The sequence below is a fragment of the Rousettus aegyptiacus genome, unplaced genomic scaffold (genome assembly GCF_014176215.1).
Source record: "Rousettus aegyptiacus isolate mRouAeg1 unplaced genomic scaffold, mRouAeg1.p scaffold_m13_p_6, whole genome shotgun sequence".
Taxonomy (NCBI): Eukaryota; Metazoa; Chordata; class Mammalia; order Chiroptera; family Pteropodidae; genus Rousettus; species Rousettus aegyptiacus.
Genome location: NW_023416309.1, coordinates 100,376,024 through 100,401,701, shown reverse-complemented (window position 1 = coordinate 100,401,701; position 25,678 = coordinate 100,376,024). Strand labels below are relative to the sequence as shown.

Genomic DNA, 25,678 nt, shown 5'->3' with positions numbered 1-25,678 from the left:
TCCCCACCCCCATCGGGACAGACTTGAGCCTTGCAGCCCTAAGCCCTCCCTCTCCTCCCTCCCTTACTTCTTCGAGCCCCCAGAGCAGCGTGCATCTATAAATCTTCCCCAGCACGTTGCATTGTTACAGCGAGTTGTCTTCGTGTCTGACCAGTTCCCCGCCCCGGCCGCGGCAGGGGGGCGGGGGGGGGGGAGTCCCTCAAATTCACGATCTCTGCCTCAATTGTCTTTGAATCCCCATCCTCTAGCGCAGTGCCTGGCACTTGGAGGGCGCTCCATAAATGTTTGTAAAACCAAATTATATGTTAAGCGAGCGTCCATCTAGCAACACGTTGCGGGGGCGGGGGGTCTGTGCGGGCGGTGGGAGCAGTCGGCAAGGCTGGTAGTGTACCCGGGTTAGGGGGCACAGGAAGGGGGCTCCTCGGGGTTCGGGTGGAAGAGTGTGGGGAGGGAGTACGACGCAGGAGAGCGAAGCCTGGACTAGCAGAGGACTGGCGGTGCCAGACGCCGTAGGCTCTCTCCGCTCCTCCCCCTCCTCCTCCCGCGCCCGCTTCTCCCTCCTCCTCCTCCTCCTCGCGCCTCGCCTTCTCAGGCTCCGCCACTCCCGCCCCGCGCGGCCGCGGCAGGGAGGGGCCGGGAAGGAGGAGCCAGAGGCGGCGGAGGCTCTGGTCTCCCGCGCGGCTCCAGAGCTGGAGCTGAGATCCCGGAGCGCCCAGGTAGGAACCCGCGCCGGGAACGCACCGGAGACCGGGAGCCGCGGCGGGAGGGGCCACGGGAAGGGCCACGGGAGGACGCAGAGGATGGGCCGAGCCCAGGCCCTCGTGCCCGCGGCAGGCTCGAGGCCCATGGAGCCCCCGCCGGGAGCAAGGCGCGCTCAGTCCCCGCCCCTCGGCCCGGGCCTTCCTCCGCGAACCCCCAGCCCGCCCCGTGCGCCCGGCTCCTTTCCCGCCGCTCTGCATCCTCTGTGACCGCCCCCCTCCGCGTCCCCCAGGTTTCCCTCGTCCTCGCTCAGTCGCGCTCCTTGTTCATCCCACAGGTTCCTTCTGAAAGCGAGCGGGAGTCTGTGGTTGGCCGCCTGGGGGGAGCAAAGGGGGAGCACAGCTAGAAGGAACAGGAGAGTGAGTCCGGCGTAAAGGAGGCGGTGGCTGGAGGATTGAGTACCATTCTTAGGCGTCTTGGTGTCGCCGGTGCTGGGGCGCAGAGGGGCTGGCTCCTTGTTTGCGGAATGAATGAATCATTACTCTCCTTGATCCTTTCTGAAAGAGGACTTTTTGAGGTCCACGTGCTGCAGAGCATGTTGGGGGGGGGCCTCCTGAGACATGGTTCCCCCCTCCCGCGCTCTCATTTCTCCACCTCCTCCGTATGCATGCTCTATTCTGAGGGGAGGCTCCCTTCGAGTTGGGGCTTGGGGGAGGAGGGCAAGGAGGGAACTCATAGGCTCAGGCGGGTACTTGTTGAAGATGTGACAGGCAAAGGACTTGAGCGAGGCCTCTTGGAAGGTCACAGGGGAGGGGGAATGCTGTGGAGGAGAGCAGCCACCGTTAGGCAGGGGCCACTGAGCACCTCTGAGACCAGCCTGGAAAGGCCACCATAGTACGGATTCCGACGGGAAAGTTACTGAATTCCTCCAAGCCTTATTTCTGTATCAGTAAAATGAGAACGTTAGTATTCATTCCTCAGGGATTTGTGCAGATTAAGGAAAACGTTATATGAAATCACCCAGCACAATGCTTGGCACATTGGGGGCACACAGCAAATCTCAGTTTTTCCTTCCTCTCTTAAAAAAAAGTGAGCAGAGAATCATTTGCTTCCATCTCCTCTGTCCCCAAATTGGTCACAGACAGACACAGTAGATGTGTAATCATTGTCTTTTGGATGGATATGCTTGATGGAGCTTCATCTCCACCCCCTTTCTCCCAGCATTCTTAGGCAGAGCTGGGGATCTGACCAGCACAGACATGCCGGTGCTGTCCGAGGACTCCGGTGAGTGCCTCCCTGGCCTGGGCCTCCATGGCCCTGAAGACAAGAGCCTGCCAAGCACCCCCAGGCTGAAAAGAAAGCAGGCTGCTGCCAGCCTGTGTTCGCGGGAGCTGCCATGCCTCCAAGCCCTGGGAATGGGAGCCTGGGGAGAGAATGTCCACAGGGCAGGGCTGAAGTGTTATTTGAGGGTCTACTGGGGGGTCCCACAGGGCAGGAGGCACATTTGCTATACTTTGTTTTCCTTACACTCTCCTTAGGCCTGCATGAAACCCTGGCGCTGCTGACCTCTCAACTCAGACCCGACTCAAACCACAAGGACGAGATGGGCTTCCTGAGGGATGTTTTCAGTGAAAAAAGCCTCAGTTACTTAATGAAGGTAAAACCCCATGTCATTTCCCCCTGGTGAGGGTTTCTAGAGGTCCTCCTAGCTGGCTGTGACCTGTGAAGGTCATCTTAGCCATCTCCCTGCTTCAGGAAGGTGTTCATTAACCAGCCATACAGAACTTTCTCTCACACTGCCCCGTGGATGACCCAGTCTGCAGCCCTACAGCCTTGGACGGTCCGTGTGGTATCCAGGGTAAACCTGGGCAGCTGGCTTGGGAGGCCCCAGCCTGAAACTGGCTGTCTTTGCAGATTCATGAGAAGCTTCGCTATTATGAGAGGCAAAGTCCAACCCCCGTTCTGCACAGCGCTGTGGCCCTCGCCGAAGACGTAAGCCCCGGCTTTTTCCTTGTGGTCTCAGCCTCTCCCCACCCCGTGGGGCTCCTTTGTGTTGCCTCATTGCTAGTGTTTAGCCAGGGGACATCGGGCCTCAGGAGCCCCAAGGTGAATGAAGAGTGTCTTTTCCCCTTCTCTTCCTTCTCCCTGGTTCTCCTAACAGGCAGGGGGAACTCATGAGCCTTGGACTGTGCTGGGCGACATGGTGACATGATGACACCCACTTACTATGTGTTCCCGAGAAAGTCTGTTTCCCCAGCTGTGAAATGAGAGCATTTGGATCTGATCAGCAGTTCCCAAACTGTTGATGACTGGCGATATGAACAGGTCAAACAAGACCTTGTGCCTGGGCTTTGAGGGGGGCCCACTGGGAAGTCCTTGGGGCGAGGACTTGCAGTGCGTCCCGCTTACTTGCTCAGGTTTCTCATTTTGTAAAGAAATGCTTCCTAATTTCTTGTGGACCTGTCCTCCGTGTTACATGGTTTGGGAAAAGCCGTCCTCATTGGTTATTGAGTCCAACTCCTGAATAAATTCACCTGACCCCAGGAGATGGCCTCTGAGGTGTGGGAGCACCTGCGGGCCCAGATCCCACCCTCTCTCCTCTGTAGAATGCGATGAGGGGCGTGTTAGGTTGCCATGCTTCAGGCTCAACACTAAACCTCTACCACTAGCTCTGTGACCTTAAACAAGTCACCCAACCTCTCTGAGCCCCCGTTTTCTTTATAAAATAGTGCTGTGGTGAAGGCACAGATAATGGAGCCAGATAACCCCAGGTTCAAGTCCTGGCTGTGCCACTTCAGCTTTGTGACCTTGGGCAAGATATTTAATCCTTCTCATTCTCATCTGTAAAATGGCAAAATAATAGGACCCACTATATCGAGTTCATAGTGAGAGTTAAGTGAGAAGGTCCACATAAAACAAATGACACCCAATAAGGACTTCATAAGTTAGTGCCCATTAGGATTACCCTGTAGAGCTGCTTAAGCTCTTCTGATCCTTGGTGTGATTTCCCTGGGAGCATCAGTCCTGGGGTGGTTGAGGGTCCAATGTATCCCTAGGTGCTGTAGTAGTTGCTGGGAGGGCCCTTGGGTCTGAGGCCACGGGAGCAGAATTTTCCGCAGTGACTCCCAGTGGGCTCAAAACACCCACAACCCTGTCTTGTTCCCCTACAGGTGATGGAGGAGCTGCAGGCCGCCTCTGTACACAGTGACGAGAGGGAGCTTCTCCAGCTACTGTCCACCCCCCACCTTAGGGTAGTCACGCTGCAGTCCCTGCCCACCCACACAGCTTGTGTCTCCTGGGATGGGGGCAGGAGGGAACGCTTGGTCATGAGACAGGAAAGGAGATTTCTGAGTGAGAGATCCTCAGTGCCAGCATCTAGGGTGGCATGAAATCCGAGGCTCCCCAGACTGCTGCCCAGTCAGGACCCCCTGACCCATGTGAGCTCTGGGCCAGCCTTTCACTTCTCTTGCTTTCCTGAAAGGCCATGCTCATGGTACATGACACGGTTGCCCAGAAGAACTTCGACCCTGTGCTCCCCCCTCTGCCTGATAATATCGATGAGGATTTTGATGAAGAATCAGTGAAGATTGTCCGCCTGGTGAAGAACAAGGAACCCCTGGTATGTGGGACCTGCATCTCCTCCCCACCTACTCCTTATTCTACCCCCAAAACTGAGACGGGACCCTGAAGTCTTCGGTGTGAGTGACAGCAGTTTTGTCAGGGCTGTCATTAGTTCCTGGAACACTTTGTGCGCAGGGTACTCCTTTCTCTGGGTGGATACAGGCTTTCTCAGCTGTAAATAACCTGCATAGCTGTATGGGGAAGCCCTGATCATCATGCTCTGAGCCAAAGGTCGGCAAACTACAGCCCAAGGGCCAAACCCAGCCCACTGCCAGTTTTTATAAAGTTTTGCTGGTGAATGGCCATCTAGTTCATTTAGATACCGTCTGTGGCTGCCTTTACATTGCAGTGGCAGAGTTCAGTAGTTGCTGAGGAGACCCTGTGGCCCACAAAGCCCATGATATTTACATTTGGCCCTTTCCAGAAAATGTTTGCCAACCCCTGCTCTGAATACTGAGGAAGCACAGGACGGCAACCATTCTTCTTGGCTGACAGATGGTTATCGTTTTGGTCCTGGTTCAGCACTGATTTACCAAGCAGAGACAGGGTTGTTTGTTAGATGGAGAGATGTAGGAGAAGTCCGGAGTGCTTGGCCTAGAGTAGCGGTCCCCAGGGGCCACTGGCACCAGAGACCGGTGCTCCTATGAGAATCTAAAGCCTGATGATCTGAGGTGGAGCTGAGGTGGTGATGCTAGTGCTGGGGAGTGGCTGCAAACACAGATGAAGCTTCACTCTCTCACCTCCTGCTGTGTGGCCTGGTTCCTAACAGGCCATGGACAAGTACTGTTCCGTGGCCCAGGGTTTGGGGACCCTTACCCTAGAGAATACTAAAGCTGGCACCCTTTATTTTCAACTTTCGCCAAATGACCTCAGATGAGCCACTTCTACAAATAGACCAAGATCTCTCTTCTGCCTCTATTTTTTTACCTTCCAAACTGGGCAGTCATCCATCGACTCAGCAAACACATTGTGCACCTTCCTGTGTACCTAGCACCCTGATGGGTATTGGCAGTTCAGAGGTGATTAAGACTTAGTCCTTGCCCTCTTGCAGTTCACAGGAGGTGGTGACTGGGGGTTTCCTGGGAGGGGTAATGCCCATGCTGAATGCCAAAAAAAGGGACAGGAGTTTTCCAGAAGGAAAGGGAAGAGGGAGGGCATTCCACGCAGTAGACTGCACAAGGCCATGGTAAGGTAAGCAACAGGGTATCGTCAGGGAACTCTCAGCTGCCTGGTATGGACATAGAATGCCAAGTTTGAGATAAGGAGTGACAGAGGTGAGGCCAGATCAGTGGCAGATCATAAAGAACCTGATTGTCCATGCATAGCTGCTTAGCTGGATCCCAAAGGGAGTGGGGAGCCATTGAAAGTTTTTAGTAAGTAATGGAATGGCCAGATTTGTGGTTTAGAAAGATCGCCCTGGCTACCAAGTAGCCTGGAGGGTAAGGCCAGAAGCAGAAAACCAATTCGAAGGTGAGAGCCAGATATATGTTCAGAAACAAGGCTTGACCTAGGCCTGTGGGAATAGGGAAGAGAAATCCAAGAAATATTTCAGGAATAAAATTAGTGTTACTTTGTGACTGCCCTGGTTTGGGTAGGAGTCTGGAGAGGCACTTAGCATGATGCCCAGATATCCAGTCGGGATGACTAAGAGGATGCTGGGGCCATGATTCAAGGGAGGGAATAAAGAGTCGCTCAGGGCCCGTTGACTTCAAGAGGCCTGTGTGATTGCAAGTCGGGGTGTCTAGGCAGTGGAAGAGATATTACGTGACCAGGGATACAAATTTGGCAGCTGCCGGCATCTAGGAGGGGCTAAAATCACACCTAAGAGGTCGAGACCACCTGGGTAAAGTATACACAGTGAGACAAGAAGAGGGCAGAGGTCAAGCCCTAGCCCTTTCATCAACATTTAAAGGCAGTGAGAGGAGGACTCAGCAAAGATTTGTCATTGAAAAGAACTAGAGAGTTGTCACTAGGGCCTGAGCTAAGAGAGAATTCCAGAGGGAGGATGAGCACCAGAGTTAGACAGGAGGGAGATCAGAGGAGAGAAGACTGAGGGTGGTAGGTGGCGGGTCATTAGTTCATTGCTGGTGCATTTGAGGTTGCGGGGGTGAGTGACTTAGAGGGCAGGAAGCAGAGGGAGCAGATGCACACTGCTTCTTTAGGAAGCTTTGCTCCAAAGGAACAGGCTAGCTGCTGCTGATGGGAGTGCAGGCTTTCTAATGACGGGAAAGACTTGATAGTATTTTTAGCACCAAGAGAAGGAGCTGGTAGAGAAGGGGTATTGAGAATGTAGGAGAAGGTGAGAGGGACTGATGGACCAGCCTAGACAGGAGGGGCCCCTCCCCTGAGATGGAGGAAGGAGGAAAGGACAGACACAGATGCCGGAAAGCTAGGTCTAGGGGTCAAGAAGCCACAGGATGCTTAGCTGATGGTCTCTCTTTCCAGCAGTATTTATCTGATGCACTTCAGATAGATGCTATAAACAAAGGTAATAAATGTGCCAATGTGCTTGCAGTTGCAGCCAATAATAAATGGTTAGCATTTATTGAGCACTTACTGTGTGCTAAGTGCCCTGTGTGTATTATCTAATGTAATCCTTGCACAACCCCATGAGTTAAATGCTATCCCAGAGGAAACAGACTCCGAGAGGAAGGATAAGGGGCTTCCTTGCTAAGGCCGCATGCTTTTAGCAAATGGCAGAGTGGATTCACACTCAGGGCTATCCAACTCCAGAGCTTCGCTCTTCACCTGACTGCCTCCCAGACTCGCCACAGTCCAGCCTGTGTGGAGCCTGAAATTGAGGGCTTTCTCATCCTAGACATCCTCCCTACTGTGCTTCATGGACCAAGCTCTGGTCCCAAAGCTCCGCCTGGGGCATATTTGGTTCCTCTCTGCAACAGAAGGCCTGGTAAACCTGCAACTGGTTAGAGGCAGGATGAGAATTTGCCGGCACATATCCTCCTCATTATTAAATGTCTTTGCAAGAGGCAAGGGCTGTGATATGATAAAGTGCTGGATCCAGCATCACAAAAAGCTTTATTCCTTACCAGCTGGGTGACCTTGAGGGCGCTTACCTTTTCTTGAGTCCCAGTCCTTCTCTCTAAAATGAGACCGCCACAACATTATTGGACTTTTTTTAAACTGTAAAATGTTGTGCTGTATTAATGCCGGATGTCGAGTTTATTGCATCCTCAGTATTGGAATGGTCCCCGCCAATCTGCCCTCTGTGGTGGCAGAGGGAGGACCAGAGAGGCTCTGTTGAGTTCAGAGAGTCAGGGTGTAGGTTTGGAGGTGCTTCTGAGGAGCCGGCCTGCTCTGTCTCTGATGCAGGGTGCCACCATCCGGCGGGATGAGCACTCGGGGGCTGTCGTGGTGGCCAGGATCATGCGAGGGGGCGCAGCAGACCGGAGTGGTGAGTAGCATCAGTGATGGCCTGGCCAAGGTGATGGGCGTTGTCCCCCAGCCTTCCCCCGTTTGGCCACAAGTCTCCTTTTCTCCTCTTATCCTGTCAGCTGTTTGGGATGTGCTTGGAGTAGGGGAGCGAGGCTGGAATTCCCTTCTCCAAGCCAGGTAGAAATTTTCAGTGTCTGAAAATCTCTCATGCGTGAAGAAGGGCTCATGCATTGGCTTAGCCTGAGGACTATGGTAGTTAAGCATACATTATGGGCTGACTGGGAGGTGGGGACCCTCTTCCTCACCTCCCAGTTGTTGCTGTTACTGAGGGGAGGGTGTTCATGTCCCCAGTTTGTTTGGGTGGAAAATAGGTTGCAAATCACTGGTGTGAGGATGAATTCCTGAGTAGAGAGGCACAACTCCTGGTGTGGGGGTGTTGCTACAAAAGTCGGGGGGTCTCTGTTGTGTAGGACCCCAAACCAGAGCTTCTCAAGTATGAGCGAGCACATGAACCACCCCTCCTCCAAGCATCTTGTTAAAAGGCAGATTCTTTTTTTTTTTTTCATCTCATCACAGGTTATTTTTGAATTACACAGGTAAAAATGGTAATTTTACAGTGTTACCAGTACGGTCAGGTGAGGGTCCTCTTCCAACTGCAGACCGCTGACTTTGTGTATTCTCACTTGGGGAAGGTCAAAGGCAGATTCTGATTCAGCAGGTCTTGGGTGAGGCCCAGATTCCACACGCCTCCTGGGTGGTGCTGATGCTGGGTCCTTGTCCACTTTCAGAAACAGATAGGGCCTAATGTTCAGAGACACCTGTCATTAAAATGGAGGTAAAGAGACAGGTGTGTTTAACAGTCTTGACATCTTCCCTGGTGTCCTTAAGCGTCCTTGTTAAGATTTGAGAAGGACGTTCTTAGAATGTTTCTGTAAACCTAGAAAAGTAAGAAATTAAAGTGAGATATTTTTACGAAGCAGAGGTTACAGCAGAAACGACATAGGCTTTCTATGTCCAAATACCTGTTTGAACACAGGCTCTGCTATTTCTTAGCACCGTGACCTTGTGCAAGCTGCATCATTTTTCGGAATCTCAGCTGCCAGTTGTGAACCAGGGATTTTACTGGGTGGTTGAGACTGTGTTGCCAAGTGAGGCGCCCAGCACGTGGTGGGTGCTCAGTTTATCCCAGTCCCACCACCTGTCTTTACAACCTGAGTCTGCCCTGCAGCCGGTTCCTTGGGCGGGCCCCAGTGGTGTGCAGAGCTCCGAGCTCTGGGGGCCAAGGCCCGCTTCCTGGGCTGACGGTTGGCACCTTTGTCTCCTAGGCCTGGTCCATGTTGGAGATGAGCTTCGAGAGGTGAACGGGATCGCCGTCCTGCACAAGCGGCCTGACGAGATCAGCCAGATTCTGGTCCGTGCTGCATGCGCGCTGGGGGTGCTTCGGAGGCCCAAGCCGGGTGCTTCCCGGGGCCAGGGCAGTTCTGGCTCAGGCTCCCTGTTTTCATGGAAAGGCCTCGGGAAAAGTGACCTTACAGTGTGCTGGGGGTGCAGGGTGGGGGCGGGGGAGGGGGACAGGAAGAGTGGAACTTGCAGTCCATCTGCCTCTCACAGACCCTCTCTTCAGCACAGCCATTCCCCAGCTCTCTTTCCTGAGGACCTCAGAAGGGTCCCCTCTTCCAAAGGGCTGAGGAATATGGAATAAGAGGTTGCAGTACAGGGAGGACCTGGAGCTAGAGCTTTGGGATCACTGGGTCCTGGCTTTGAATCCTGCCTCTCTGCCCTGGGCAAGTCATTAAATCATTCCGAGTTTCAATTTCCTTTCCTGGAAAGTAGGGACAGGGATGATAACTCATCCAACGTGTGGTAATCATTAGGATGTAAACATCTGGAAAAGGATACAGCACTTCACATCTGTGCTGGGATGAAAACGGCCCCCAGAGTCTATTCTGAGAGTTTAAGTCAAAACTAAAATTGCAAAGAACCCCAGCCATAGCTTGATCCTCTTTATCGTTAGCATCCTCCCCTGGCATGATACTCCTTGCTAACTTCTGATGGTTTTGGGACAGAAATAAGATGAGATCTGAAGAGAGGAGGCCTGTTCTTTAAGACCCCGCCACAGGGGCCCTGCTTGCAGGCGGCCCCCTCACTCTTCCTCCACTGCCCGGTTCCTGGTTCTGGGCACCGACCTCCTTGTGTTGCAGGGCCTGGAGGACCACTGGACGAGCTGTGCTCTCAGGGGCTGACAGCATTCTTCCTTGCGGGGGGGCCCCCACATGGGGGTGCGGGGAAGGGGCAGAGGGAAGGGGAACTCCTGAGAAGGTAGGAGTGGCCTGGGATTGGAGAGCCCATTCTGAAAGATGGAAACAAAAAGGGAGGTACTGACTGGGAACCAGCCCCAAGTCAGGCAGGAAGGAAGAAAAGGAAACCAGGCTAGGTTATTAAAATAACCCAAGAAAAGGAAGGGCAGCCCTGTGGGGCACTAGGGGTCAGGCGGGATGGAGAGCTGGAATTCAATGCATGCATTTCATTGTCTTCAGGTTCTCATTTAAAATCTTCTGTCCCTTTGTCACATGCAAATGCAACTACTTGGTTTTTGAGTTTTGCTTTAGTTAATTCGACTGGGTGCCATCATAGGAGGGTGGGGTCACAGGGGAGGCAGCCAGTCTGACTTTCCTCTGAACATGAATTTTAAGACCTGGGAAGTAAGACGTGAACTCAAGGAGCATTAGACCTAGGAGACGATAAACCTGTGGTCTCTCTTTTCAGGCGCAGTCCCAGGGATCCATCACCCTGAAAATCATCCCAGCCACACAGGAGGAGGACCGTTTAAAGGACAGCAAGGTATGGGGTGGGGGGTGGCGAGACTGGAGGTGAGGGGAAGGCTCCAGCCCAGCCTTTGAAACTGGTCCTCAGAATGCATGCTCGTTAGAGTGATTCATGTATTCATACCCTGCCTCTTTCTAAACAGGGTTTGACGTAGCTTACTAATAAAAGGCCAAGCTTATTTAAATTGAAATAGAAAATTGGGGCCATGAAGAGGAGGAGAAGGTACCAAATGTGCTGGCTTTGGGACCAATTAAGTAACTGACATTTGTTTAATTCTTTGTGGAGCCTGCCTTCTTTGGGCACCTCCTCTGTGCCAGGTGCTCTGCTGGATGCTGGGGACAAGGTTGATTGGAGCTTTGAGGATTCCTAGTTTAGAAGGGGAGCAAGCCTTTTATTGCTATGTGATAAGTGCTATGGAAAGATTCTGTGCAGAGTCACAGGCACCGTAGAAGGTATTGCATCATAGGCATGAGCAAATGAGGCTTTGAAGAAGGTGAAGATGAGTAGGAGTCCCTGGTGAAGAAGAGGTGGAGAGAAGTTCAGGCAGAGGGGTCTGCGTATACAGAAGGTCAAAGTAATGGAGCAGGGTATGTTTGGGGGTCGGTGAGAAAGAGCCATGTGGTGGAGTCCAGGGGGAGTTTGTGATGGGGAGGTGGGTTAGGGCTGGGCTTGAATGCTCACTTTTTATTTTTTGTTTTTGTTTTGTTTTTAAAGAGGGGAGTGACGCCACCATATTTGTGTTTTAGAAAGCTCCCTGGTAGCCTTGTGGAGGAGGGCGGAGTGGGTGGAGACCGGAGGCAGGGAGACCGGGTAGGAGGTTGTTGTAAAAGCCCAGGTGAGGGGTTGTTAAGACCTGAGCTGACGTGGTGGTAGAGAGGACAGAAGTGGCATTATCTGTTTGCAAGTGAATTTGGAGGTGAACTTCCTGGCAGCCAAGGCAGAAAGGAGAACATGATGATTTACGTACTTGTCATCAGTAAGTGGAAGGAAGCATACCAATTTTTCAACAGAGCTGATTTCCAGCCCCCACCTCTTAGTACTAAACACCTGAAAAAGGGGACGTTCTAGCACCTGGCACACAAAAGATGTCAGTAAATATTTTGGTGAATGAGGATTACTATTGGACAATGTGTTTGATGTCAGGTTTTTTTGTTTGTTTGTTTGTTTGTTTACATGGCAGTGAAGAATAATGTCTTTATGGCTTGTTTCTTATTTGCCTCTTGCATGGAATCCCAGGGCAAACATAATAGGGACTCTTTCTTACCTGATGAAGGTTGTTCTTCCTGGGACAAGTCCCCATATGCAGCTACTGAAGGTTTTAACTTGATACAGTGAGAGAACTTGGTTTTCCTGGAAGATGAAATGGGTAGCCTGTGCCTTAGCCCATCCTTCCTAAATATTTCTTTTGAAACCAGAGCTTGATCTGAGCTGGCTATTTAAGATTACGAGTGGCTGGGACCCTGGTAACATCTGTGGCCAGTTGAGGGTATCCGTCCTCACAATATCTGGCTAGAAAGTTATTACTGTTGACCAACCGAATCTTTTCTGGTTGGCACATAAAGGAATATGATTTGGATCTAAGGAAGCCCTCTGGCCTTTTTTTTTCTCCTTCTGTTTCCTATTAAAGTAATTGGGCCCAAATAGAAATAAATAAATCCATGCTACTGAATTGTAGACGAGAACAAGGAAGTGTGAGAAAATGCTGTGCTTCCCACCATCTTCTCTAAAGGGGGTGACTTCAGGGTAAAGGGGAGGGTTGGGGGTTGGCTACGTATTTGACGGATGAGATAGGATTGAGCTGTAAAAAATGTGGGTGTCAATCACCTACTGAAGAGTGATGGTGAATGAGCGGTTTTGTTGATATTTTTGTTCTTACCAAAACATCTAGATGACTTTTTCGATCGATGGCTACTGACTTCACTAGGGGTGGTTAGCAAGCATATCAACAATCAGATTCGAGTTACAGCTTGTGCTTGCCTTTACTTTTTGTTCCCAGGACTAATTGTTGTTTGGTGTGTGCTAAGAACAGCAGATAGGTAACTAAGGAAATGTTTAGGTTGGACGGGAAATTCAGACACAGGACCCATCTATTAATTTTCTGATTCTTGCAGGATTTCCTGACTATAATATCCAAAATGGTTAAAGAACAATAAGAAAATCTGAGCATTGTGTTTCTGATTAGCTTTCTATTCTCAAGGCTGCTTGTTCTTCCTAGTTGTGAACGGTAGTTGTCGTTTGTCCTTCCCCGCGGCATAGACACGGCTATGCCTCCGTGATGAAGGGCCACCTCACCGGAGTCCCTCCTGTGCAGGTGTTCATGCGGGCCCTCTTCCACTACAACCCTCGCGAGGACCGGGCCATCCCCTGCCAGGAGGCAGGCCTGCCCTTCCAGCGCAGGCAGATCCTGGAGGTGGTGAGCCAGGATGACCCCACGTGGTGGCAGGCCAAGCGAGTGGGGGACACCAACCTTCGAGCTGGCCTTATTCCCTCCAAGCAGTTCCAAGAAAGGTGGGTCTGGGGCGTGTGGTAAGGGGATGGCTCTGGAGCGGCCAGAGGTATAGATAGGTACACGACAGATCCCCACATTTGTGTCACCATGGCCAGAGGGGCACACTGTGTTGTTCTCTGAGGTAAGTACCAATTGTATTTGTGTTTGTTCTTCTTGACCCATAACCGATGGTGATGACTGTTTGAGATATAAGTAAACATACGGAAATCTATGATATTAAGTTAAAGTATATATTATAATACATACTTAGAGAAAGTCGACAGAGAAAATATAAAAATACAGAAGAGGACAAGGAAAAGAATATTACCCAAAGTCTCACTATTATCCAAACACCATAATTTATTTCCTTCCCATGCTTTTTACGTGAGTGTTGCACATAGAATATGAGGTCTTGCTTTTTTTTTTAACTTACTGTTTTGACATTAGCATTTCTCATATTATTACCTATTCTTTATTGTGTGATTTTCGTGGCTACATCACACTTCGTCAGGAACTACACCATTCATTCACAGGCAGTATCAACGTATTTCTTATGAATGGAGCTAGGCCTATAATTTAACCGGAAAGTCACGCGTGGTTGAAATGAGCATTTTATATACATGTGATGGGTGTGAGGGAGGAGGAGACGGTGCTCTGGCAGGTCATGGTAAGAGGACAGGCCCTGGTCGGGTGTGCAGGGCAGGCTTCTCAGGGGAAGAGTCACACCGAAGTGACTTCACTCCGTCCCTACTTTCCAGTCTCTGGTGTTTTGCCGCTACAAGGCCGTAATTATTATTTCGCACATAGACTGTTCCTCACATTTCAAATGATTTCCTTAGGATAGATTTCCAAAAGTGTAAATTCTGGGTCAGAACGGGTGGCAGTTATGACTGCATTGCCTCCCCGGAGGTTTGTAGGCCTCTTCTATTTTCCGGAGTGTGGAATGTAAAGACAGACCTCAGGGTTCATCCATTTCAGTGGCCCTCATGGTGTGGTCCCCAGGGCAGGGGCAGCATACCCTGAGAACCTTTTAGAAATGCAGATCCCTGGGCAATGCCCCAGCTGTGCTCAGTCAGAAACTCCAGGGGGGACTCTGAGCTCTGTGTTCTCGCAGGTGTTCCAGGTGGTTCTGAGGTGCTGAAGCTTGAGAATCTCCACTCTCTTTCTTTAGGGGAGCCCCAGGTCCACCTGCATCTTTGGCTTCAAGGTCTTGAGGAAAGGCTCTTTGGCTGTGTTTAAATGTAGAAATCTAGACACTTCCAAGAGCCCTGGGCATTTTTCTCAGGTCAGAGATGGGGCCTGGGGGACCACCTGTCCACTGACAGCCATATTGGATAATGTGTCAGGCTAAGCTCTCTGTCAGGGGAGGGGAGGGCATTAAATCAAGGTCAGTTTCACCTTCAGCCTCTCCTGGGAGTCTTTCTGCTATTTTCCAGCTTCCATAGGGATGGGAAGGCCAGGTGAGAGCGAGAAGGGGTATGCTTCCTAGAGAATCAATCATAGGGAAATTACAACCCACCGCTGACTGTGGGCACCTGTCTGGATCTGTGTGTGTGACCATCTTGGCCTGGGCGAGCTTCTCCCAGGGCAGGACACTCGGTTTCTTCCTCCTCACGAACCTGTGAGCACCCGTGAAAGTGTCTGAAGCAGGAGGCTCTCAGAGGCCCAGGCTGTGCCCACCTGTAGGACCAGGCCTCATTTTTTCTAAGTTTTCTGTACGATTCCCCTCTAACTGGTTTCCTGGACTGTCCATCCCCTGTGTCCCCACAGGCGCCTAAGCTACCGGAGAGCCACAGGCACCCTGCCAAGCCCCCAGAGCGTCAGGAAGCCCCGCTGTGAGTAGATTGGCAGGGTTGGCACTCTAGGGAGGGGCTAGAGTTAGGACTCAGGGGCTTCATGCCAAGAAGAAGCAGGCACTGGGCTGGAGGGAGCACCAAGGAACCTCTGTGAGCTCCCGGGCCTCCAAAGGAAGGAGGGTGTGGGGAGAGGGATGAGGAGGGGAAATGGGGGTGGGGTTGGGAAACTACTCCCTGGAGAAGAGCTCCTGTATTTGGAGTCCATGGACACTGGGGGGCAGGTTAACACCACTCCCAAAATGGTGTGCAAACCTCTGTGTATAAGTGTGCATTTGTCTGTCTGTCTGTCTGGGACACGATCCACGGTATCATTATGTTCCCCAGGGACTCTCTGATCCTGTCAATTTAAGAACCTCTAATTCTGGGAGGGAATGGAGATGGTTATGAGTAATCTTGTGCCTCTGCGTTAGGGGCCAAATTTGGCAAATAAAAATAAAGGATGCTCAGTTAAATTTGAATTTCAGATAAACACATAATTTTTTAGTGTGAGTATGCCCCAGATATTACATGGGATGTACTTATACTAAAAACGGATTCATTGGTTTTCTGAAATTCAAATTTAACTGCGTATCCTACATTTTGTGACAACTTTACCGTTTAGAAAATACACCCACCCACCTTCTTGCCTCCTAATCATCACAAAGGCCCTGTCAAGTAGTAGCGTCCGGCATCTCCTTTTCCAAGATGAGAAACGGAGTCTCATGATGTCAAGAGAGTGAGGTCCAGGTCAAGTTTTCAGAGGGCCTGTGATCAGAGACCTTGAGTTAGAGAATGGAGAGGAAGCTTTCCCACTGCAGGTACCTCAGAGTGAGCTGCTCCCCTGGCTTGGTGGCCACTGCCCACACCACCCTTCTAGACTTGCTTTCAGTTGGAAGGGCTGCTGAGTAAATTGGCCTTGAGGCTGCTTATGCCAGAGATGAGCTGGCTTTCTTTGGGCTGCTAATGAGATACATGCAGGAAGATTAATTAGAGCAAGTCTTGGTTTAATAATGCACCACAGCCCAGATCACATGTGTGTTGGAGGAGGGAAAGGGGACAGATGGAGGGCTCCTTAGGCACACGAGGCCATGGCTGTCTCTCAGCCGCAGGGCCTCCTGGTTCCTCTCCACTAACACTGTTCCATCTGTCTTTTGTGCAAACCGCAGATGATCAGCCTTGTGACAAAGGTAGGCCTGGTATTCGTCCCCCATGCACACGGCCAAGGCTCTTTTTCTGTGGAATGTCTGGCTGGAGGCGCTTGCCAACCCCCTGGCCCACCCCAGTCTGCGGTAGCCATGCCCCTTTGGCTCTTTGTACATCCCCCACTGCTCTGCCAGCTGGACGGGCCTGTTCCCTGAGGCTGCAGAGCTAGTGGGGATGGAGCCCCTCCCTACCCGCCTGGCACACCAGCTCCAGCCTTTCCCAGACTCCGGCTGGGCTGATTGTGACTGGGCAAGTGACAGGATGGGGGCGGGGCAGGGCGAGTGAGACGTCCCTCCTTGTTCACAGTGATCTAAGTCAGAGAGGCTGGGACCAGGCCTGCTGGCCCAGAACCCCTGCCAGGGCCTAGAAAGGCTACTTGGGGCCTACGCGTGGAGAGCTAGGCTGAGCAGAAGAACTTGTTTTTCTGGGGTAGCCAGGCCATGGCATTTCTCCTGAGCACCTTGAGACAGCATCCCAGAGGGCTCTGCCCAGCCATCCAGGAGCCAGGTACCTCTGGATTGGCGCGTGTGTCCAGCATGGCTCACTGGTCTCCCTCTCTGTTTGGTTCCCAGAGACTTGTGACTGCGAGGGGTACTTCAAAGGGCATCACGTGGGTAAGTAGTGGGGCTGCTTCCCCCAACTCTCTCCCACTCATGCACAGCCCACTATGGGCTCCTGGGTCAAGGAAAGACAAAATCACAGTGATCTGAGTGCCGGCAACCTTTCAGGAGCAGTTATCCTGGGGGACCCACATTTCTCCACCATGTCCGTCAGCAGAGGAAGAGATGACCTGCCCAGGCCTTGGGGATCTCCCGCCCCAGTATTCACCCAGCTACTGGGAGCAGTCCTGGCAGGAAAGGATAACAAAGACTCCTACATTAATACCAATTTTATTATTATGATCTCAACTCTGCACCACCACAGTGACGGAGCCTTTTACTTACTAGTCTCCAAAGTACCTTCGTTTCTTCCATTTTGGTCAGTCTTTTCAAAGCCCCTAAAGATAAGCAAAGAGTCTTTTAACTTTTGATTTTGAAGCAATTTGGCACTTACCGAATCGTATAGGACTCCCATTTACTCCACCCCCAGATTCACCAGTCCTTAACACCTTGCCGGGTTTGCTTTATCATTCCCTTTTTCTACATACTTTTTTTTCCTGAGTCAAGCGAGAGTTTGCAGACATTATGTCCCTTCACCCTTAAATACCTCAGCATGTATTCTCTAAGGACAAGGACATTCTCTTATATAACCCTGGGCAATTACCAATTCTGAGAATTTAATGTACGTGTAATTCTATTATCTAATAAATTGTTTATATTAAAGTTTTGCCAGTTGTTCCAACAATGTCTTTTAGAGCATTTTTTCTTGATCCAGGATCCAGTCCATACATTGTAGATTTGTATTCCCAGTTCACCAATAAGGGAATTGAGCCTCAGAAAGGTGATGACTTGCCCAAGGTCAGTCATGTGCCAAGTAAAGCAGTGGCCTTGAACCCCAATTTTGGATGCCAAGTGGTCATCCTTTTTATCATATTACTGTGTGTCTCGATCATCTCCTTCCTGTAGCAGGTGGAAGTTGGGAGAGGCCAGGGGGTCTCAGTCCCACCTCCAGATCTGGCCAGGTGGAGAAAGTCTTTAATGGGAGATACTGGGGGAAATGCCATGATACCCCCTGCCTTTTCCCCAAAGCTGGTCTTCGGAGGAGCTTCCGGCTAGGCCGAAGGGAGAGAATGGAAAACCCACAGGAAGGAAAGATGTCCACAGTAGCCGAGTCTCTGGAGCTGCTGACCTATGAGGAGGTGACCAGGTACCAGCACCAGCCAGGCGAGCGGCCCCGCCTGGTGGTTCTGATTGGTAGGTGACCTCCCGCGTCTCTGGAGAGTGGGCTGGTTTCCTCCCTGCAGGGGTGGGGAGGGAGCTCAGCAGGGTCCCTGGTCAGCCTTCCCCTTGTTTCCCAGGGTCCCTGGGAGCCCGACTGCACGAGCTGAAGCAGAAGGTGGTGGCAGAGAACCCACAGCACTTTGGTGTTGCCGTTCCACGTAAGAGGGCCCACGCGTCAGTGGTGGGGAGGTGGCGTGTGTGCGTGCCTATGCATGAATATTTCGTGGGGACTTGACTCCTTATATCCGTCCCCATCCTTTGGGTCTGAGGGATCAACAGACACTGCCAACTATAAACAGATCTTGGGACCTAGGCATGATGGGAGAGACCCACTCTCCACTAGGACCCTCTGAGGCAGAAGCTAGAGGACTTACTAGGTTCCTGCCTGGAATGGGAGGTGAGTCTAGAGCACATTGCAGACAAAGTGGCAATGTCAACCCAACAGCAAGGGTCCCCCAGCAGTGGGGGCATTCTAGTCTCCTCTTCCTAATGGCTCTGAATCCTATGGCCCCTACTCTGCTTGGATAAGAGAGCAGGGCGGGGAAGCCAGAGAGCCAGTGAGCGATTTCGCTTGGGCACTCCCATCTGGCTAGATCCGGCCCATTAGGGTGGCTCCTGAGTCTAGAAGCAGCTGAGGCTGTGAAATCCAGTAGTGGGGAGGTTTTGGTTCTGAATGAGATGAGGAAGAGGAGAATGAAAAGCACTCCGAGCTATCCCAAGAGCTCTCGCGTGTGGTAACTCTCGGTCCGCCTTCCCAGTAACCGTGCAAGGAGGGATGATTATCATCCCATACTGCAGAGGAAGACGTCGAGGCTCAGGAGGCTAAATGAATTGCCCAGTGTCGCACAGTTGGTAAGCTGTGGAGCCAAGGTTCAGACCCAGGCACCCTGCCCCAGTCACATTCCTAACAAGGCCACACGACAGCCTCTTGCCTGCTGCCTGCCACTTCTGCCTCTTGCTGTCCCTTTTTTCTCTGGGATCCTCTCTAGATCCCTCTGGCCTCAGAAGGATGCAGTGTGGGCACCTGGTGGCCACCGAGAGGGGAGGCTGTGGTGGCAGTAATGGGACCTTTCCAGAGTGTTCTGAAGAAGGGCAGCTCCAAAGCTGCTCCCCGGGGCCTTGGGGCCTGTAGCCCAGTCTGTACATTGTCAGAATTGTCTTCCAGAGCCCAACCTGAAGTGGCAGGCATGAGAGGCAGGGGGTGGCCATTCTGGTAGATTTCAGGGGACCATGGCCTTCTAGGCTGATAGGATAGACTAAAATAGGACATGCAGAAGTTGCTCACACAGAGATCCTGTGAAACTCTCAGATCCATCCCCTGGGGGTAGGGCACCTGGATGGTCAGGACTACCTGCTTCCTGGTATAGCACACAGATAGATGACTGTCCCCCTTTTTTGGGAACTAGGGGAGTCAGGGGAAGCCTCTGAGAGACAGTAACCTTTACGCTGGGTTTTGAAGAGTAAGTAGGAGTTTTCCAGGCAGAGAAGGAAGGAAGAATTCTCTCTACTGAGAGAATAATATGTGCAAAGGGACGAAGGTATGGCCCAGCGAAGCAGTGTCAGGGGTCGGGGAAGTTGGTGTGGATGATGTGGGGGAGATGAAGCTGAGTCGGAGGCTGGGTAGATCACGTGGGTCTCATATACTTCTGTAAGATCTTTAGAATGTAATCAGTGGGTGAATAAAAGTTTTAAGGCAAGAGGATGACATGGTCAGAAAAGTGTCGCTAGCAACTCTGCCAGAGGTTGGCCAAAGATACCACCCATAGAATACAGCATCCCCGTGGGTGGCCTCCAAGGGCCAGAAAACACTGTCCCTCAAGACCCCATCTTTCCTTTTACTGTGGAAAAAGCTGTGTGCTGCTGCATGTGTGCTCCTGTTCTGGGGAGGACCCGCCTTCCCCCCGAAGTATGCATCTCAATTCTGTTATGGACATCAGCGGGAAAATACTCTGTGCTTCAGAATTGTGTGAGAGCCAGCTCTGCCGAAGCACATCCCGTCCATAAAAGGACTGTCTGTCTTCATGTCTCCTTTTCTCTCAAAATGGGAAATAATCGAATAAAGAATTAAAAGCATACAGCAGGGTCATTTGTGTTTGTGCCTCCTATGCTCTCAAAAAGCAATTGGGACTAGGGATAAAATAAAAGCTCATAACAGGGATCCCCTCAGTGATTCTTTAAAAGCCACAGCATTGGCGAGGCAGTTCGTCAGGATGGTTAAGGGCGTATGCTTGCCCTGAGACAGACAGAGAGTTCAGACTTTGGCTGTGCTGCCTGCTGGCTCTGGGTTGTTGGCACAGTGCTTCACCTCTCTGCACCTTTCACTTCCCTCTCCTGCAAGATGGGAGGCCTCCTTTTTCCTACATCATATTTGTGTGAATCAGTGATGCTCCTGGAAAGGGCACTGTGCCTGACACCGGGACACTGGATGAATAGAGTGGTTGGTGTATACAAATCAGCGATGAATTCTGAAAGGGCACAGGCTCGCTACTGTACTTGCTCACTGTGACATGATATCTCTTTGCTCAGCTTTCATTCTTTCTTTAAAAGATACCACCAGGCCCCGAAAGAGCCATGAGAAGGAGGGGGTGGAATATCACTTTGTGTCTAAGCAAGTGTTTGAGGCTGACTTGCATCACAACAAGTACGTTTGCTTGATGGGCCAGTTGGCCCTCTGTGTAACTATGTGTCTTTGCATCTGTCCAGTATTCTGCTTGACCTGGGAGGGCTTCTGGAAAAGATGGGGGGAAATGGGAGCGAAGTCATGATGGGAAGTCCATTTATGTTTCTAATTTAAGCAAACTCAGGAACTAACGGCTTTTTCCCTTTACTGGTTTTAGGTTCCTGGAGCATGGTGAATACAAGGAAAATCTCTATGGGACTAGCCTAGATGCCATTCAGGCTGTGATGGCCAAAAACAAAGTTTGTTTGGTGGATGTGGAGCCGGACGTGAGTTCCCAGGCCAGATGGGCATTTCCTGTAAAGGGAATTTATAAAATAGTGGGGTGGGATAATATATTTTACCGAACATTTGACCTTAGGCTAAGGAATTTTTAGTCTGGAGCACTGGATATTTAAATTTGCTTGCAACTTCCTCTAAGAATCTAATGAAAGCTTTGCACCCCAAAATGTCCACTTCTATACCCAAACACTGCATTAAAATTGTAGGGAGTTCATGGACCCTCTTGGTGGCCCACAGACCCAGGATAGGAACCTCTACATGGAGTAAGTCATGCAGTAGACAGTGGCACCAACTGGCCAGGTGTGATGTGACATGTGACAGAGAATCAGGTGTCAGTGCCCAGGTAGAAACCGGGGCTCAGCTCTTGGCTCGCCCCCTCCCCGAAACCCGTGGCTTGGGGAACCGCTGAAGGTGGTGGTCAGGAGAGCAATTTGAAAGGGAGAAAGGGAGGGGAACATGACCCTGTGAAGCGCTTCAAAAACATTTCCAGTCCTGCACTGCTGCGTGCTCGGCAGGGCCTTAACCATCTTTTTAACCTTGTCTTTGATAAACACTTCTAAGCGTTGACTTCAATCTGGGGATTTTTTTATTCCTCTGTAGAAACGGAGCTCTCATTTTATGATATAAGCTGTAGAGGCCTTATTTTATAGAAGTTTTCTTGAAACAGATTCCACAAAGTACATTATGTCTATAAAGGAAAACTCTCACTAAGGTAGACATAATGGGAGCTGGTGGTCAAAATTAAAAGTCTAAATTTCAAAATTTTATTTGGAAAGTGATTTTGTTAATTTTTTTTTTGGCTGCACATTGTACATACAGCAGTTGAATACCGATGTTTCCTAATAGAGGCCCTCGTTATGGATAAAATGCACTAATTAACAGGACAATTTGCATATGGAAAACCTAAAGTCTTTACGGTTGGCTTTAAGTGATTTTTTAAAGTTTATTTGCTTAGCAAACCTTTTCTTTTTTGACTTATAAGGAGGCCTGTGTGATAGCAAGCGTTTTGCATCAGCGTAGTCCAAATTGATGACGTTTGACTAAATACACACACATTGAATCCCGTTGACTCATCCCTCAGGACTGGGCAGGTGCAGAAGGGTGTGAGGAGGTTAATTAGAGCTTGCAGGGTCAGAGCAAAGAGAGATGGCAACTCTTGGAGCCAGCTGAGGCTGTGGGACCTCCCTTGTCAACAAGTAGGCCTTCAGGGCCCAGCTGAGTCCAGTGTCAAAGTGGAGAATGGGAAAGCAAGCAGTCGGTCTGCCCAGTTGAAGTCCATTGTCAGAGGACCATATACAGGACCTTTGCCATTAAGGTTATGTGATGAAGCACACCATTACTGAGCATTCAAAAAGCATGTTTCACAATAAAATATTTCCAAAGTATAATATTCCTGAACTTTTTTTTCTCAGGCACTGAGACAACTGAGGACCTCAGAGTTCAAACCCTATGTTATATTTGTAAAGCCTGCAATTCAGGAAAAAAGGAAGACGCCACCCATGTCCCCAGCTTGTGAGGACACAGCAGCTCCACTTGTAAGTTCAAGGTTGACCATTTCCTTTAACAAAGGCTGAACAGGGCCTCTTACAGCAACATGAGTGCGCTTATACCTTTGCACAGGGCCATCTTTCTCTTTTGCTTATTGGCAAGATTTAGATGATCAAGTGACCAGAAAGCTTGAGGTGGGGCAGCCAGAAGTGCCTCCCAGTTTGGACAGGGGTGGCTTTGCCTGGACTCCCCACCCACCTTCTACTCCCTCACGTAGGTACCCTCCTGGAAAATAGGGACCAATACCTGTCAGGGACCAGATCTGAGTTTGACAAACCACACAAATCTCTTGGACTCCTAAGCTAAACCCTAGTAGTTTTTAACTGAAACCAAGTTCAGGTTCGGTAAGCTAATCTAACACAGGGGCAACAGGCAGCATGTAGGGAATCGTCCCCATGTGCCATTCGGCTCTGTGACTCTCCTGCCGAAGCTGCAGGTGATTGAACATTCCACCTTTACAGGCCAGGAAAAGGGTTCATGGGATTTGTGGCTGCAAGACAAATGTCACACATTTTACTTCATTAGAGATTTATTTACGTTCTCTCAAGATACAAATACTTATTAGGAAGATTAAGGTACTTAGTGGCAAAAATGTTCCTTTTATAATTTCTCAAATAGATAAATGTTTCCAGGATGAACAGTGAGGGTCCTGGAGGAGGGGGAATTCCAGAAGCAGCAGACAGGTCTACAGGACGTGTGTGTAAGGGGGTAAAGGAGGTAGGGTTGAAGATCCAGGGGCAGCGCTGGGACACTGCAGAGTGCTTTTGAGTACGAGAGGAGCGCCCTGCAAGACACAATACAGAATTAGGAAGCTTCTCCCAATTGATTCTAGTTTTTTTCCCTCCTGGGGGAAAGACGTTAGCAGAAGAAATGATCTCAGCCTTCTCTTACGTCTCTGCCATGTTTGTAGTGGCATACAAAAACGGTTTCCTAGACCTTTAGAACATATCTTCTGAAACTGCAGATGTCCTCACCTAAGTAGGAATCAGGATTTGATGAGTGACGGAGGGGAGGGGAAGAGGGACTGTTTTGGAAGGTGGGTCTCTTTGTGGGAGGACAGCTCAAAACATGGCAGCATCAAAACTCTGAGCCCCTAGAAGCAGAGGAGAGATGGCAACAACGGACTGGAGAGAGACAGAAGGGGAGACTGGTGAATGCCAGTGACAAATTTTGTCTTGCAACTTCCAAAAACCAGTTATTTGGCTAATTGTCAGTCAACTACCTGCCTGAAATTCTACTTATTAAAGGCATGAATGAATGAAATGAAAAGGCAAATGTACAGGTTGGGTAAAGGAGGGATCATATAGGCTCTTTATACCTTAGTGTTAGGTGTTAGGAAAGCAATCTGATTAAAGAAGTCAGGTACCCTAAGGTAATGGGGAATTCGATAAGAGTTGTCCTAGCACTTTCTTGAATAACTTTGTCTCTTTTGCTGGTACCAAGAGTCTTCAAAGGGCATTAAAGTTGCTTTTCTCTTTCATTTCCCCCTACTTAATTCCAGAAATGCTTGCTTTGCTTTTATATAGTTCTTATGTATAGTTCTTTCCTGTAATTATTTAACCGAATTACCATGCAACACAACATTGCCACTTCTTTGGAAATACCTTTGAATAGGAAATGTGATATCAACACAGACATAGACACACATAGGTATAGAATCAGCATCCTCCCCAAAGCACTTCCTTTCATGGCTTGCAGTTAACAGGTCCGCAGTAGATATTTTGTGAATGAATGACTGAACAATGTTTTTGTCTACTGCCCATTAACTTTCTTGGAAGTCTGATAGAATATTGTCATGATACTCCATTCTTATGTTCACAGTTAATTATTTATAGGCCATAGTCATTGCTTATCACTTAAAAACTAGAGATTGGAACGTTGCCCAAGATGCAGGCTGTAAGTTTCTTATTTGGGGGAAGAACCACACACTTGCTCCATAACTGCCCCTTTGCAGGATGAAGAACAGCAAGAGATGGCCGCTTCCGCCGCCTTCATAGACCAGCATTACGGGCACCTGGTGGACGCTGTGCTGCTGAAGGAGGATCTCCATAGTGCACACAGCCAGCTCAGAATGCTCTTGGAGAAGCTGAACAAGGACACTCACTGGGTACCTATTAGTTGGGTCAGGTAACTGTATCCTAGAACATCCAGGTTGGAGAGGACCTAGAAGACCACCCAGTCCAGCCATGTTACCATCAAAGAATTGCAAGTGTGGAGAGGGGCGGAATTTTCCATAAGCTCCATCATCAAGAAGAGTATATGTGGGGAATTCCCGTTTGTTGGTTTTTGTCTGTTGATTTTCACTGAACCCCTTTGGAGCAGAAAACATGAGTCGAAAGGGCCATATCACAAAATAACACGTGTCATTCATTAAAGTATCACAGGCAAGTTGACCCTGATTCTTTGTACCAAAGTTAAGGAGCTGGTCTTTGGGGAGCGGTGGTGGTGAATTCATACAGTACCAATTTGCAGGGAAGTAGATTTTAGACAAATGGTGACACTTCATTTATCCAGCTTTGTTGAAGTTGCGTTTTTACCCAAGGGGATTTTTTCACGTGACTGAAGTTCCTTTGTCTTCAAGCACCAAAATGTTGATTTTAACCTCACTGATGGTGAGTGCTTACTTGGCAGTGTACTTGAGCATACACAAACTTTTTTGGAAGATTGAAGCATACTTTACTGTCACCATGAATTACTGTACTATTCTGTGATATGGGACTATTTTCAGGGACTCTTAAGAAAGGTTTGTCTCCTTTCTATATACCCTACAATTGAGTCCTTGTTTTGTTTGATTTGTTTCATTTGTCTCTTTACTGACAGCTGCCTTGGTTCTTGCCTGTCCCTGCCTTTAGATTATAGGGGCTCCTGTCACGCTAGATGCTGAGAAACCAGATGATCTGCTCTCCCCAACCCCTGTCAAAACTATGTCTAAGCCTCGATACATCAGTCCTGACTGTGAAAATCAAATTATATAGATTCTAAGTATAGGCTTAATGGGTTGTCTCTGAGTAAAAGTGTCACACAGGATTTGTGAGCTACTATATATATGTATGTGTTGTGTATATATATATATATATATGTATGTATACATGCACATATATATATAAAATTTTATATTAGTTTCAGGTGTACAGCATAATTAAACATTTATAGAATTTACAAAGTGATCCCTCCGATTAGTCTAGTGCCCACCTGGCACTATACATAGTTATAACAATATTATTGA

The 25,678-nt window shown here is 49.7% G+C and overlaps 1 protein-coding gene across 3 annotated transcripts; it reads left to right on the top strand.

Annotated features, from left to right (window-relative positions):
* Positions 1-632: 632 nt before the first annotated feature.
* Positions 633-24,851, top strand: MPP3 (membrane palmitoylated protein 3). 3 transcript variants are annotated; one of them, XM_016139661.2, is made up of 20 exons: positions 633-716; positions 1,037-1,118; positions 1,921-1,983; positions 2,238-2,356; positions 2,614-2,691; positions 3,870-3,950; positions 4,181-4,318; positions 7,651-7,732; positions 9,039-9,124; positions 10,480-10,554; positions 12,851-13,047; positions 14,798-14,862; positions 16,029-16,049; positions 16,638-16,679; positions 17,754-17,918; positions 18,023-18,103; positions 20,493-20,586; positions 20,783-20,891; positions 22,317-22,439; positions 24,407-24,851. In XM_016139661.2, the coding sequence occupies exons 3-20, from the start codon at positions 1,959-1,961 to the stop codon at positions 24,581-24,583; spliced, it is 1,758 nt and encodes a 585-aa protein (XP_015995147.1). In that variant the 5' UTR covers positions 633-716; positions 1,037-1,118; positions 1,921-1,958; the 3' UTR covers positions 24,584-24,851. The 3 variants fall into 3 exon arrangements, with proteins under 3 accessions (XP_015995147.1, XP_015995146.1, XP_015995145.1); XM_016139660.2 differs by having other exon boundaries at positions 1,921-2,356; XM_016139659.2 differs by having other exon boundaries at positions 1,037-2,356.
* The last annotated feature ends 827 nt before the right edge of the window (positions 24,852-25,678 follow it).